Source organism: Papaver somniferum, unplaced genomic scaffold, assembly GCF_003573695.1.
Source record: "Papaver somniferum cultivar HN1 unplaced genomic scaffold, ASM357369v1 unplaced-scaffold_21, whole genome shotgun sequence".
Lineage (NCBI taxonomy): Eukaryota > Viridiplantae > Streptophyta > Magnoliopsida > Ranunculales > Papaveraceae > Papaver > Papaver somniferum.
In genome coordinates, this window is record NW_020631041.1 from 12,553,807 (window position 1) to 12,570,111 (window position 16,305).

The 16,305-nt window shown below is 35.5% G+C and overlaps 1 protein-coding gene and 1 long non-coding RNA gene across 2 annotated transcripts; both read left to right on the forward strand.

The window, feature by feature from the left end:
* Positions 1–3,186: 3,186 nt before the first annotated feature.
* On the forward strand, positions 3,187–6,933 carry LOC113339725 (translation initiation factor eIF-2B subunit alpha-like). The gene is made up of 5 exons (XM_026584956.1): positions 3,187–3,658; positions 5,209–5,361; positions 5,433–5,574; positions 6,008–6,249; positions 6,444–6,933. The coding sequence occupies exons 1-5, from the start codon at positions 3,245–3,247 to the stop codon at positions 6,648–6,650; spliced, it is 1,158 nt and encodes a 385-aa protein (XP_026440741.1). The 5' UTR covers positions 3,187–3,244; the 3' UTR covers positions 6,651–6,933.
* A 721-nt stretch (positions 6,934–7,654) lies between these two features.
* LOC113339993 lies at positions 7,655–8,765 on the forward strand. The gene is made up of 3 exons (XR_003355232.1): positions 7,655–7,762; positions 7,869–7,954; positions 8,544–8,765. It is a non-coding gene; the product is annotated as an uncharacterized LOC113339993 (long non-coding RNA).
* The last annotated feature ends 7,540 nt before the right edge of the window (positions 8,766–16,305 follow it).

Here is a 16,305-nt window from a genome sequence, read left to right on the forward strand (position 1 = left end):
GCTAAGTGCGATCGATATAACAGTAACCATCCGGTGCGTAGCATGGGTTACTATCTACTATGTATAACAAGTCAAATTTAAACAATTATTTACAGACATTATTTTAATACAGTTCGAATATCCTGATTTTGTTTTGATTGTTGAGCTTCTTACTCAAACAAGATATATAGAAATCATAAAGTATCTTCGTCTCGGACTTTTTGATTCCACATGTTTCGACTTGTTAGGTGAACAATAATTTAGGCTGCTCTTCGGTAAGCATAAGTCCGGATTTTGAGGTTTGCTAAACTTTTTCTATTGCAATCGATTTCCTACCCCACCTTGATCTTTGATCAGAACGAAAATAACAAATAAGCTTATCTGTGGAAGGCAGATTGGTTTAAAGTCTTCAATTGAGTTGAAGCAACTCTTAGACTGTAAATGACGTCAGCTAAGGGAATCAATTGCACGGAGTCCTGCTGGGATTCAAAAGGTGTAAGGAGCGCCACTGTGATGGTTTAATTCGGTCTCAAGTACATTCCAGTCCGAAGTTCTGATAGTAGGATAAAGTCTGTAGCGGATTAATACAGTTTGGTGTTCAACTCTGGACGAAGTCCCAGGGTTTTTCTAGTTGCGGTTTCCTCGTTAAAATTTTTTCTGGTGTCTGTGTTATTTCTTTTTCCGCATTATATTGTTTATCCTTATAATTAAAATATCACAGGTTATACGTAATCAATCAAAGTAGATATATCCATCCTTATTTGTTGGGTACATTCTTGGATATTGATTTTTGAGATCGTCCAAGAACTTTCACATATATTTAGTGTTAGAGCACTGCTCGGTCGAACTCACAAGCGTTGCTATCTCAAGCTTGTTTGTCAAGTTTAGTTCCAAAACTTTAAGTCTTGATTTCTAGTCTACTTATAGCTATGTCTCGAATTAGGATAGTAAGTGTAGTTGAGCTTTAGACTCCACGGCGTTCATCGAATGAAGACGAAGAACTACTCAAGGGAACTTGTGGAACTTCATCAAAAAAAGGTATGTGGAGACTTGAACTTATCTATCACTCAAAAGTATATCTATTTTATCTCATATTTTGAGACAAAAGTCGCATTGCTATATAGACTTCAATTATACACATATGCTATTTCGAGCTGAGTTTAAGTCACTTACCTATTTCTTGAAATATGTGTTGGTAAGCTTTCGCTTTAACCAAGTTCATCTTTACTCTTGACGAAAGTCATATTGATTATTTCAATAACTTGAAAATCGCTTTGATGCCAATAGTTTGTGGATAACAACTATTGTCATCCTCTAAGAAAGTTTCAATGATTGAAATGAGAGTTTAGAACAAGTAACCATGTTTGGATATAAGCATAGTGTGTATTCACATTTGTGCAAAAATCCAAAACCGAGAACCTAAGTATGCGTACCCGTACGCGTACTGGTTGGTTGTTGGAAGTCCAGAATCTAGGTATGCGTACCCGTACGCGTACTGGCGGAAGTTTGGGTTCCGTGAATTTCTGCTGGAGTTTGGAATGTGAATTGGTATGCGTACCCGTAAGAGTACTGGGGTAACCAAACTTGGTCCGGATACTTAGGTATGCGTACCCTTTTGCATACTTAAGTAGGTTACTTTTTAAAATCGGTTTCTTCATGAACTAAATCATTCATATAATAAGGAATGCAATCTTTTGCAAACCGTGTATATGATGTTCATGAATTGATTCGAGTGAATCAACATCGATTTTGCTTCAATTATGTCTTGTATAGTTCATTTGAGCATTTGAACTAGTTATGGTGAAGATGAATAAGGTTGATATGAAAGTGCTCATATGGCTAACCATTGGTTAACTATTATTGAACCGACTAAGTGTACACATTTAGGTACGGTTACCCAAACCTAAATGAAGTTAAATTTCATTTGTGTATAACAAGCTAAGTTGGATCTAACGGTTAAACGATACTAGCTTGAATCTAATCAGGTTTTCATCCAACAGTGAATATTGAATGCTTTGTTACCAAGGTAACTTAGATTGCAAACCCTGATTTGAAATTTATATAAAGGATAACTCTAGCAACTAGGAAACCTAATCCCCACACCTCCTATGTGATACTAATTGCATAAGCTAGAGTCGATTCTCCTTTAACCTTAGGCTTTTCAAGAAACCCTGTAGGTTAACGACTTGAAGACTTCATTGGGATTGTGAAGCCAGACCCAACTATTTTCTCTGTAGTTGTGCGTTCTGATCTTGTTGTTTTCTATCGTGATTGTGTACTATCTTCTTTAAGATTTTCTCGAGATTTTATCTCCGATAGGCAAGATTGAAAAGTAGTCACAAACACCTTCGTCTCATCGTTTGTGATTCCACAATATCTTTTTTCGTTAATCGATTAAGATTATTATGAGGTGATTGATAATACTAGGTTGTTCTTCGGGAATATAAGTACGGTTTATCAATTGGTTCATGTTCACCTTGATTTATCAAAAGACAGAACAAAACTCGTAGGTTTATTCAATAGACTTTTCTGTGTGATACAGATTTGTTTATCAAGTTTTCGACTTTGGGTCGTAACAACTCTTTGGCAATAATATGTTCGCAATAAATGAATTTTTTTTATCTGCATTTCAAAGTGTAGATTTAATAGGAATTTATTTAACTTTAAGTTGTTTTATTCTGATTTTATATATTTTAAAATACAACCCTCTCTTTTTCTTCTTTTTTTTTTGTGAGAGAAATTGTTTTGGTGTTGTTTTTTTTTTTGGTTGTCTATCAAGAATGATCCTTCAAAATACTTAAAGTTTCCCTTACATATTAAAATTGGGGTCCATGCCGTGAATTTCTTATTTAAAATTTGATCCGATTAAATATGAATTTTGCAGAGATGCATATCTTATAAAAATAACAAATTTAATGTGCTTGGGCAGACAAAGCGTCACCATCCAGAGTGTAGCATGGGTTACTATCTACTATGTATAACAAGTCAAATTTAAACAATTATTTACAGACATTATTTTAATACAGTGGTAAAGTTGTTGGATGATGATACGAGCTGCCTGAGCGAAACCCGCTAGCACATGGGCAAGCGAATTAATCACTCGACTCACTTGTGTCTGACACACCAGATGCATCCGAGTTCGATACCGAGTTATTATAAAGACCAAACACTTACCTAAATCAGTGTACACAGTGATAGATAGGAGGACCGATTCCAGTTAAAAACCAAAACCAGAAAAATCGTTTTCGCCACTCTTGTCTCAAATATGTGGAAAAGATCAGCTTCCTTCATTCTTGATCAAAGACAAGAAAATAACAAACCCCCTTTAGATTCATCATCATCAAATCAAATGGCTGCTGAAAAAAACTCAAAAATCTCAGCATATTATCAAACAAGATCAGCGCATCATGCTGTTGTAACAAGTGATTGGTTAGCTCAATCACAAGAAGCTGCGATTGAATTTGATCCATCTACTAATGATTACCTTAAATCGAGTACTGGTAATTCTGGGGAGAAACCCTTTAGTGTGATTGATGAGTTTAATCACTGGAGACAATTACCTGAATTAGCTGAAGCTGTTGCTGCTATTTTAGCTTTGGCATCTGTTATTCGGTTTAGTAAAGCTTCTACTATTATGGAACTTGAAAGAGAACTCAAAACTGCTTCTGATTCTCTAAAGGTATGAACTTTTTTATAAATCTCCCAAATTTTTAGGTTTTTGTTTGTAAAATTAGGGTTTAGGGTTTCATTTTTTTCCCAATATGTTAATTAGGGAATAAACACCATCAAGTGCTCTAATTTGTGTTATTAGAGGTCAGTGCAATGTAGTTGTTCTGTATGATTTTCATCCTTTGCGTTTTCGTCTATTATAATTGAATGGGAAAGTAGGATATGGAGATATTTGGTTGGAATTAGGCGATTTAGGAATGACTTAACTGCTGTGGTGGTGCTGCTGCCGCCTCATCCGAGTACGAAGTTTTTGATCTTATAACTATTTTGCCCGATTAAAATTTAGAATTTGCTTGGATTAGTGTTTGTTAGCTTGCAAAAGAAGCCCAGGTGGTTAAAATTTGTAGGTGAAAGAAGCACTGCTGTGGTGGTGATGCTGCCTCCTCATCCGAGTGCAAAACTCTTGGTCTTGTAAACGTTTGCCGGATTAAAATTTAGAATTTGCTAGGATTAGTTTCTATTAGCTTGCAAAAGAAGTCCAGCTGGTAGAAATTTGTATGTGAAATTTAATGGAGAGTTGGGGATATCTGGAGATAGAGGTGTTTTTTTAGGAAAGAAGATTAGTTTTTTTAATAGGAAAGAAGTCTGCTGTGGTGGTGCTGCCGCCTCATCTGAGTACAAAATTCTTGACCCGATGACCGTTTGCCCGATTTCAAATTTAGAGTTTGCTTGGATTAGTGTTTGTTAGCTTGCAAAAGAAGCCCAGGTGGTTAAAATTTGTATGTGAAAGAAGCACAACTGTGGTGGTGCTGCTGCGTCCGAGTGCAAATTTTTTTATCCTATAACCATTTGCGCAATTAAAATTTACAATTTGCTAGGATTAGTGTAGCTTGCAAACGAAGCGTTGGTGGTTAAAATTTGTTTGTGAAATTCAATGGAGAAGTAGGGATGTCTGGGAGATAGAGGGGTTGGAATTAGGTGCTTTAGAAGTGACTCAACCGGTGCTGCCCATTGGAGTACAAATTCTCGATCTCCTAACCTTTTGCCTGACAAGAATGTATACTCTGTTAAAATTAGCATCTATTAGCTTGCTAAAGAAGCTCATGTGGTGAAATTGATGTCCTGCTGCATACACTTGCCTTTCGCAATTTAGGAATGACTCAACTACTGATGACTATTTGAGTTCCAAACTCTTTATCTAGAAACTTCTTTTTTCCAAGAAAAGAATATTGAATTTGGCAGGATTAGTGTCTGTTAGCTTTCAAAAGAATCCCAGGTGGTGAAAATCACATTCTGGCGCTGTATACTATTTCCTTTTATTCTGTTTTGTTTAGTTAAGGAATGGCTTGAAATTTGACCTGTAGCCTCAATTACCTTTGCCTTTTATTGGATGTCTAGTAATTGTAGAACATGGTCAGTATCGTGGTTAAGGTCTGTTGAGTGGTTTGCCAATAACTAATGCTTATAAAATTGAGTGCAGACAGATAGCTGCATTTTTTCTTCTTCTTGTGTGTATGTCATTCTCATATATTGAAACGGTTGCCGTATCTTTGTATTCAGTCATGGGATACGACTTCCATTTCTTTGACAGCTGGATGTGACCTGTTCATGCGATATGTAACCAGAACTTCAGCCTTGGAATATGAGGACTTTGATGCTGCAAAATTGCGGTTAATTGAGCGTGCAGAGAAGTTCGGTGAGATATCTCGGAAGGTATAAATTTTCTTATAGTTTGTTAAGTAATCAACACTGGATGTTATTTGAAATTATCCTTGCTCTTTCAGGCACGAAGAACCATTGCTATGCTTAGTCAAGACTTTATCTTCGACGGGTGTACAATCTTGGTGCATGGATATTCTAGAGTTGTAGTGGAAGTTCTGAAGTTAGCTGCACAGAATAAGAAACTGTTCCGAGTTTTATGCACAGGTTAGTTATCCAATTCCTGTGTTGCACTTGACTACCCTGTAATAGTTTTGTCCTCCTAGGTGCAATGTGTTAAGGTAATATCAGGGAAACTGGTAGATTTAGAGGTCTGTTAACTTAATTTGGATGATCTATCTAAAAAGTTCTACTCCTAAGCTTGCTTTATTGACGAACTTGAGATGTCCGATGTCTAACATTAATTTGGTCCCCTTGGAACATCAAAGTACCATCTGATGATTCTGGTATGCCAGTTAAGGTGTATGTAGTTTTCGAGATCGTTCTGCATGGCAGAATCTGTGGTGACTTTGACTTACTACAAGTCTATGACCTATGTGCATGACGGGTTTTTTGCAGTCTGTCGTAGTTACCTGTCTATATAGGCTGAAACTACAACTACTGTTGTAGATCTTAATTTTATTCAATTTTATATGTGCAGAGGGAAGACCTGACAGAACAGGCTTGCGGTTCTCAAATGAGCTAGCGAAACTTGATGTTCCGGTAAAGCTTCTTATTGACTCTGCAGTTGCATACACTATGGATGAGGTTGACATGGTATTTGTTGGGGCTGATGGAGTGGTAGAAAGTGGAGGTATAATCAACATGATGGGAACATACCAAATTGCATTGGTGGCTCACAGCATGAACAAGCCAGTTTACGTTGCTGCTGAAAGTTACAAGGTATGCTGAAGCAAACATCTTATTCCTGGAGTCTAATGAATGAAATTCTATCCATCCATCAGTTGCACAATTTTCATAAGTGTTATTGCACTATTTATGCATCGTGTTCCAGCTTTTCTTACTACGGTACCATACATGAATTTGCTAGTAACTTTACCAATTCAAAATCTCAACTTTATATCTTCTTTCTGCAGTTTGCACGTCTCTATCCTTTGGACCAGAAAGATCTCACCCCTGCTTTGCGTCCAATTGATTTTGGGGTTCCTATCCCGTCTGGGGTGGAAGTCGAAACTTCTGCCAGGGATTATACACCACCTCAGTACTTGACGCTTTTGTTCACAGATCTTGGTGTTCTAACACCATCTGTAGTCAGTGACGAGCTCATTCAGCTGTACTTGTAGATAGAATTCAACTATGGAGAAATTTTAGTTCAACTATTTGAGAATCTAGTTGACAGATTTTTGTTGTTTTGAGTTCTGACAATATGCATCATCTTGAATTTTCTTCTGTAAGCGCTTGCCTTGTTTTTGACAAGAATGTTTCCAACTTTCATATGTTCATCTCTTTGTAATGCATACCTGTATAGTGTTATTGTTTTGACATACTGGTGTTTGAGCTATATTTTTTGTGTGAGCATGCTGCATACAGATGAAGAACTGAAAAATGTAGAGATTTTGCTTGACGTACGATGTTATTGGTTTTTCTTTCGAAGTAGTTTTTCAAATTGTGCATTGATTAGAGTACTGAACTGCATAATGCCCGATATAGGAAAATGGTGGCATCTACTAGGATTTTCAGAGTTTTCCTCTGCAACTCTGTGGTATTCTAGGAAACATGGGTGCACTAATATTGGGCTCTGGCCACTTGCCCGTGTTTGATGCGTTAAAAGCAAGAGGTATTAACATAAACAATTTTGATAACTCGATAACCATGCCACCTTAACGATGAAACTAACAGATGGCAGCGTACTACATCTTCCTCCTTAAAAGCCTTGACAAAATAAGCTCACGTTGAACGGTGATGGAACCCTCGATTTTTATTGGCCGAAATAGGCATTTTCTAATGCAGAAATTTGATTACAATTTGGATATATCAAATACTTAACTGTTCGTTAGTAACCGTATAGACAAAAAAATAGGTGGACAATACTTATGTCAGAATTTGAGCTTAAATAATTTTATTACGCCGTGTTTACATCAAAACTTAAATTTTCATTACTAACACCGTTAAATGTGGACGGCACTTGCATTAAAATCGTTAAAGAAAAAGAGAAAAAAAACGTAAAACTCTTTAATTCCTATTTAATTAAGGAAATCCATTCAATAAGGAAATCGTGTTACAAAGTAATTAAGGAAATCTATTTAATTAAGGTATACTTAATTCATTCTTATGAGTGGTGTTCGCATGGATATCGAACTAGAAAGGAAATAGTGTGATTCAGATTTTTGTTTGTCTGTGTTGTTTTTTCTTCGATTTTCCTTATCGCTTCTCTGATGCGCAACAATACGATCAGGTACTGAAATTTATTTGTTTTACTTTATATTCCTGTTTATTTGAATTTGGGTTTATTTGATGTGAATGCTACGACTGAATTGATAATGTTTTTTTTTTTTGTAAAGGGAGACTGTGGGTAAGAGAACTGCTTTTTCTCTCCATTACCATGCTAATCTCGCCTGATCTCTTCACAATTTTCGCTCACATCTAGGTATCGCCATCTATTTTAGATTCATGTGACGGAAATGCAAACTAAAATTTGTGTAAAATCGTTTATCAATTTCTTAGTTAACCAGTTTGTTTAGGATCAAAAATTATCAAGATTGGGTTGCAATCAAAGTTGTGCATGTAATATTGTTTCAGTTGTTTATTGTTTTAGGGTTTTATTTTCGGATTTAGATTTTATCAAACATTTTTCTAGGAAGGACGATGATGGACAGAAGAACAATCCATTTTTGATTTTTGGAGTTCACATCAATCATATAGTATGGTTGTTGATATGGAAGGCACAAATTTTCAAAATCCAGAAAGTTGCATAATATATAAGAACCTTGCTTTTGGTAATTCCATTCTTACTTTGGGATTTCAGTACATCTTAAGGTGGTGGACAAGGAATGCCACTATCATGTATATATGCCAAATTCTGATATTGATGATTGTGCTTTGATTTTATTTCACCAGCTTCCACAGTAACTTTTTTAATAGTAGACATCAAATAGAAGAGGTAAATGACGGGGTAGAAGTTAGCCTTGGAATGTTTTGTTCATGGTTTTAACAAATTTCATTTGTACAATGAGCAGGATGCAAAAGCTTGAGAAGGAGGTCGGTGTTGAGATTCCTGTAAGCCTTGGAATGTGTTTGAGGAGAAAAATAAAGAGGAACACCTCAAATGTCTGTGGTGAGCTGACACTTATATTTTTGTTTTGTCATCTCTTACTCCCTATCATAACCATGTGCATAATATTATTACTGGGATAAGTTATCCTTATAAGTTATCCTTTTCCAATATAAGATAATGAGTTAATAACTGGGATCGATGTATAAATTAAACATGTTCAGTTCAAGAGAGCAACACGAAAATATTTCCAATTGATTTCTAAAGTTGTTTTGTAGATAATAATTGATAAAATTCTGATCTATGTCACCTATTGAAGTTCCTTAAAACGAATATAGTGTTGTTTAACATGCTAATCTTTTTATATCTATCATAAATTTATCATCTTATTATAATTTCAGACTGTCGTGAAAGAACTTTTGTGGGGGTCATTTGGAGATGATTTGGCGGGGTCATGGTTGGTTTAGTGTTTAATGTATACACCCGTCACACCAAATCGAAAATTCGACTCCACGGGGCGGGGCCCCGCACACAAACCAAATCGAAAATGCATCGTCACGGAGTGGGACAAAACTCGACGCACCAAATAAAAAATGCACCGTTATTGAGCGGGGCGATGCCCCGTGCACATTAAATAGAAAATGCACCATCACAGGCGGGGAAAAATCCTACGTACACCAAGTTAAAAGATAAAAAATGTCTGATACATAACACGGGCACAAACCAAGTTTTAAAAAATGTCCGATGCATAGCACGAGCAAAAATCTAGTTGCGACTAATAGTATTGCCATCACCAAAACCTCATCATACAAGTTTTTACTCATGATGCCTGACTAATGATGCGTACTTTATGGGCCTGGTTATCCGCTTGATTGTGTCTACGCAGTACGTTATGTATAGGTTGGTAATCTACTTTGAGTACTCCTGGTCCTAGTTAGTAAGTTCGCGAATGATTCGCGAATCATTCACGAATTTTTCCGTATCACGAATTTTACCGTCTTATTCGCGTACGTTTGCAACTCCGAACCCAAGTCGCGTATTATGTGGCATTCCCGGATTATTCGCGAATCGTTCACGAATTTTACGTATCCAGAATGATACGTCCGCTTAATTCGCCATAAATTCTTTAGCTTTTACTTTTCAAAGACTCCACTTTTTGGGCTTTACTGCCTCCCGAACATACACGACCGAATATTAGACGTGTTGTAATTTTTATGAAACAAAAACGACTGAAGAGATTTGAAGGTGAAGGTGAGAGAGATCTCAAACTCACTAACCAAGCATCTAAACCACCATACGACGTCCTTTTGGATAACTAATGTTGTATATATTATTAATATCATCGTATTGAGTTTGTTTTTTCCTTAAATAACTCACACATATGCATAAAAATTGGTCTATGACCTTATAAATACAAATTATTTGTTATATATAGATACCGAATTTTCAGAGCCGAACTCACATTTATAAATCGAATTATACACGTACGTATGCCGTTCCGAATTAATGACGCATCACGTCCCGTTGACCGAATTTTGGACCGAATCTGGATTTTACAAAACCGTATAATACTCGTACGTTTGCCGTTCCGTACGTTTGCCGAATCCCGAATTGCTAACTAGGCTCCTGGTTGCCATAAACCCTCTTTTTGCTTTTTTTTTTTTATTTATTTTCTCTTTTTTCTTTTTTTCACTTTGTCTTCACTTTCAATATGCATTTGCTTTGCTCTTCCTTTTGTTGCTTGTAAACCTTGATTGTCTTCAATTTCTTTATAAATTTGATTTGTCTCCGCTTTTTGATAATTTTGATATGTTCTTGTTGTTGTTTCTTCTAGAGAATGGTGCCGACGGCAATTCAGACTACAAGAATGAGTTTTCTTTGCAATTTTGATGTCATCCTCATGATTTGACGGAATATGCACTCAAGAGATCATAAAGTGTTGAAGGTGTGCGAAGTTGGGTAGTCCATGATTGTACCCGAGTTATCACACATGAAACATTCTAGATGGACAATGTTGAAGGTTTAGTGCTTCACTCAAATTTATTAAACGGGCAGTCGCCACTAATGATTGATTAGTTTTCTTATACTACATTCAATCTGCAACTAGTTTTCCACTGCCATGGTAAGTTCATCGCGGTTACCCTTTCAATGGTTAAGAACTTCGAATGTAAATTCTTTGTGACTTCTAAGTTCAGTTATTTGGTAAGAATTACGTATGTAAACTTAGCAAAAAGTATAATACGTGACTCTGCAATCTCTAAAAGTTGGATGTTTGTGCAACATATCTACAAAAAAAATTGAAAAAATTCTAATATTTGAAAGTGAATATTAAATTAAAATGAAAACTTTTATATTAAAATACTCCTCCACGATTAAACTTTACATAGTCCTCAATGTAATTGACTCGTCCAAGGTAGAATTCAAGATGAAAAATAGTTCAACATCTTCATCTCCACTTGGCATTCGCCTGCTACTTCTCTAAAGGGAGTATATTAGAAAGTTGTACCACTTCTACATTCTCAGACTCAAAGTTTTCATCGTATGGTCAAGCGATGTCCATTCATTTTGAATTCGTCCCCGAGGTTAAATTTTGAATATCTATTGTACCATGAGAAAATATATTAGTGATAACATAAGGACCCTTCCAATGGAAATGCAATTTACCAGGGAATAATCTAAGAAGAGTATCAAAGAACAAGACTTTCTGTCCAACAATAAATTGTTTTCTAGAAATTATATTATCATGAAAAGCATTATTGTTTTCGTTGTATATTCATGGGCTTTCATATGTTGTGTTTCTAATCTCTTCTAGCTCACTTAGTTGAAGTTTCTTTTGCTTTCCTCACCATATGTTGAGTTTTATATGCCCATAATGCATTGTTGAGAAGTAAATTCCTATCCTTCCTTGTAGTATTCACAGTTTTCTCTAGGATGGATATTACTTCTCGATTAGAAACTTCTGCTTGTCCGTTAGTTTGTGGATGATACGGTGTCGTAATATGGTGAGTGATAATGCATTTTTAACAAGCCATGAAATAATTTATTTCAAAGTGTGATTCTCTAACACTAATTATGGCTCTTAGAGTTCCCAATTTTGCAAAAATATTCTTTAACAAAATATGTAACCATTTCAAAATTATTAGTAGGGGAGGCTTTAGCTTCCACCAATTTTGAGACTCAATCAAAAATGCAAAGGAAAAGTAGCGGAGTTCACAATCTCATTGCCACTATCAGCGACAGGAGGCAATACTGTGTACAACTTCTTCGTCCGCAACAGAAATAGTAGGATCTTTCTAAGAAAAATTTTAAAATAAATAGTAAGAATAAGAGTAAACACGTACAACGAAACAACAAGTACTTTGATTAATACATTCTTAAGGAACTTGATGAATCAATACTCAGATTAAAAAAATAACTTTAGAAATTTTTCCACACAGTTAAGCACCTAAACTTATGTCTCCCAACTACACATGCTATTTGAAAATGAGAGATAACCAGTACAACACCAATTTTTTTCGTTCGGGAACTTATATGGAAAATCTTTGTACAATCTATATGTTCATTACAAAGCTGTATACAAGATAAACCTAGTATGTATCCGAACGGCACACAAACAGAAATCTAACAGGAACAAGTGGCAACTACCTTTTCCTAACCACACTCATGTGGATGCGTCTAATGGTCTAAATTGAAGCAAAATAACTTAAATCTTATTAACTTGATAGATATGGGTGTCCAATGGATTTATAAACTGGCAACTGCATCTAATCCAAAACCTTTTGGATTTATAAGAATGGGCCCACGTCCAATTCAATTATGCAATAGATATTAGATAACCATCAAATTCAATAAAATTGAAACCTATTTTGAGGCATATTGAATTTTTTTGAGGCATACTAAATAATGCCAAAATATGGTCACTAAATAAAAAACAACATCATCCCTTATCCATACTTTTTGATAATGGCATAACTACCCTTACATAATTGGTGTTAATTATTATGATTAGATTTGATTAGCTAGGAATTTTAAGGATTGATTAAAATTAAATTATTAGTGGTGAATTAGTAGATAAATCAAATTTATGTGAGAGAGTTGGGATTTTGAGAGGAAGAAGAAGAAGAAGTGAAAAAAAAATTGGGTTTTGAATTTTGAGATTTTAGTGATTAGAAGTGACCACAATGTGTGATTCAAATCATAGATAGACTTCTATACGAGGTTTAATTTCTTTTTATAAGTTGAATCTGTCAAAAAATTGAATTTTTAAAACCCAGATCTACTGAACAGATGAACAGTTCGGCTGGTAACTTTTCAGCCGAACCTTCGTTTTTTGAAAATATGCCTAGGTTCGGCTGACAAGTTATCAGCCGAACCTAGGTATATTTTCAAAAAACTGAGGTTCGGCTGAAAAGTTATCAGCCGAACTTCACTCTGTAACTGATGAATTTTGGTTCGGCTGATTCGAAGAAAGTCTAGCAAAGTCGAATTAGCCGAACATAGTGTTTCTCTAAATCATACACTAGGTTAGGCTCAAAATTGATACTCCAAGATCAGCCGAACTGATCTTCGGAAAACCTAATTTCATCTTTGAAATCATATTATATCCATCAAACAAACTAAAATCAATCAAAAACAAGATGGGTTTGTTACACATACATTCTAAAATACATCTAAGAGCAATTGAGATTTGGATTTCGCACTCCAACATCGCTCACTTCGATTCGTGTTTGCTTTGCTTGATCAATTCCTTGATTGAATTGGAGTCCAAGATGTTTGAGTTTAAAGTTTATTTTGATTTTAGGTTTTTGAGGATAAGGGCACTCTAGTAATTTAAATTGTTTAAGGATATATAGGTAATTGCGCTACCTTTAGACACCCCTTATCAACCCACCCTAGATGGTATAATGAATGAGTATGCCTCAAAAAAAAAAATGAGTATGTCTCAAAACAGATTTCATAAAATTGGACTTGGTTGGGTTGGATCGCATTTTTGGTCATCTAGAGTTACTTGATTGGAAACCTTATTGCTAATCGAGCCCATTACTAGTCAACATCTAAAGACTTAAAGGCCTAGACAAATAAAGCTCCCACGTTGAACGGTGAGGAAACTCTTACTTTCTATTGCCCGAAACAAGCCTTTATTGAGTTTTGTGAAACGAGCTTTTTAGTGAGGACACTTGGCAACGTATGATTGGTTTAAAAAAATAGGAAAAACAGAAAGAAAAGGAAACCAAATTTAGTTTGAAATTCAAGCCGTGAGAATTTGGAATTCCTTCCTAACGTGACAATTGTTTATGTGAGATACCAAAGTTGATTGGATTTTCGAATCCGAGTTCCTGGTGTTTTTTGTTCACGTCTTTTACATCAGCAACGAGTATCGATCCAGACTTTCCCGTAGGTAAGATTTTGGCAGAAACCAATTCTCAATAGGAAAACCTCCACCCTTTTGTTTTCTTCATGTTATCCTATTCTATATTTTTGTACCCTAACCCTTTTGTTTTTATCACACCGAGGTAAGATCTTGATTTGTAGTAAAACTTTTTATTAATGGTCTGCAGCTCATACTGGTAGGTGATGTTCATGGAGTGATCATACTATTTTTTATTTTATTTTTCAATTTTATTTTGTGTTTTTTACAATGCATGCAGGATTGGGAAAAAGGAAAATTTGCTCACGTCTTAATTCGCAAACCTGCTGCTCATACTTTTCAGATATCCGATCACTCTCAAGCATATTAAGTCAAGAAATATCTTGCTTAATGCAGATTATCAAACTAATGTAGGAGATTTCGGAACTCCAAAAAAATTATAAACAAAAGAAATGGACTATGTAGCGACATTGTTTGCAGGGACGTACGGATACCTGGCTCCATGTAATTGTTACTTCATGGAGAATGTAGCTTGACTAAATAATCTGTTTTGTCATTAAGGGTAATGGTCATAAAATAAAGGGGTTTGTCCCTCCAAGGATGGTTTGATATCTGTTAGGATGTAAATTCCGTTATGATTTAAGTTAACGGTTTAATTAGTATTTAAACCGTTTGCATGAATCACTTGAATTGTCTTACGGACACACGGTGCTGTAAATTGTAGCAGTGCTTTACAGTTTTTCCGAGTTGTCACGACTGTCCATAACTTCCTGTCATTCTTTCGTGAATCATGGAGATGTATATATCTATGTGGTAGTATATATTATTTATGCAGAGTCTTACAATATTGAATTTGCTAATATGAATTTCATCTGCCTAAACTTTGCCTTAAGCTGAGAAGCTTGATAAAAAAGGTTATGAAATATGTATCCTTTTGGGTCCAAGAGCATGGCTCAGTGGTATCCCATCAATTCCAGTAAGAAAGAAGTCAGGGATTCAATTCCCGCCGTTGTTAAAGTTTGTAATAGATTAGTTGTATTGTGGATTTAGCGGTGTTGGTCTGGCAGTGGGGCACAAATCTAGTATAGTTGGAAGTTGGAACTTAAAAGAACCCTGATTTTGGGCATACCTAAATCTTTCTAGGCATGCAAAACAATAGTCCCATCTTGGGTGACCTTATAAGGGGTACCCTATGGGTAGTTCAATTACCTATGTACCCTTAATACAAAAATCTAAAATCAGTTTTCTAAAAAATCAAAATCAGTTTCCCTTACCATCTCTTCTTCTTCCTCCTCCTCTAGCCGAACTCTTCCCCCTCCTGCGAAAAAAATTCATCATCGTGATTAATTGTCGATTCGTAAAAATTTGATCATCGATTAAACTCAACCACATAATGACTCGTACAAAGAAAAGTAGGGACTAGGCAAACCAAATCGTCTTCTAATCCATCAATTGAAGAAGAATAACCAATGGAAGATGAAGGTGTAGAAACTGAAAATCAACCACCAATTGAACCAAAAATTGAACCAACTGCATCTCCAACTCCGGAAATGAGGATAAGAAAGCAAGTTTTACAAACCCAATCTCCTATTTGCTGTTTTTCACCGATTAAATGACGGTTACAGTGTTGGTACGGCTCAAAATTGAGTTGCGTTTTTAGCCGAACAGTTCTTCACAAAAGCTTCCTGTAAGTGTATATGAACAGATTTCAAGCCGAACCTAGTCACAGATAGAGATGCATAGGGGTTCGGCGTATTCGATAATCATAATATGTGTCGAACCTAGCAAATTTACGAGGTTCGGCTATTACGATATTCTAAATATGTGCCGAACCAATAACAGTATTTTAACCCAAAAAATAACAAATTGATGTTCGGCTCATACGATTTTCGAAATATAAGCCGAACCAGTAATTATTTTTTTTTTTCCGAGCTATTCAGGATGTTGTTCGGCTTACTATGAAATTTTCATATAAGCCGAACTAGTGTCTAGCAAAAGGGTTGGAATTGAAAATTATAGGTTCGGCGCATGCAGTAAACAGATTCAGTGAGCCGAACCTCAACCTGTTTCGCCGAACCATGATCCAAAAAATCATCTAAACAACCTTTATAATTCTGAAAATTATCTTAATCACTAAACAAAATATTTAATCACTAATCAATATTACTAACACTAATACGTAAAGGGCAGATTTGTCATTAAAAAAATTTGGGTTAAGGGGTAATCTGATTTTGCTATTTCACAATCTTTTTTGTCTTTATGCAGTATGCCTAGTAAGATTTCAGTATGCCCAAAATCAGGGTTCACTTAAAACCGATGGTTGTCTACTAGACTACTTCCTATGTTACTGGTTTCTAAA

What these genes read in the sequence shown, in the direction of transcription:
- LOC113339725 (XM_026584956.1), top strand. Translation starts at nt 3,245, where the DNA reads ATGTGGAAAAGATCAGCTTCCTTCATTCTTGATCAAAGACAAGAAAAT. An exon ending in TCGGTGAGATATCTCGGAAG is followed by an intron (nt 5,362 to 5,432) that starts GTATAAATTTTC and finishes TTGCTCTTTCAG; the next exon opens with GCACGAAGAACCATTGCTAT. An exon ending in GTTCCGAGTTTTATGCACAG is followed by an intron (nt 5,575 to 6,007) that starts GTTAGTTATCCA and finishes TTATATGTGCAG; the next exon opens with AGGGAAGACCTGACAGAACA.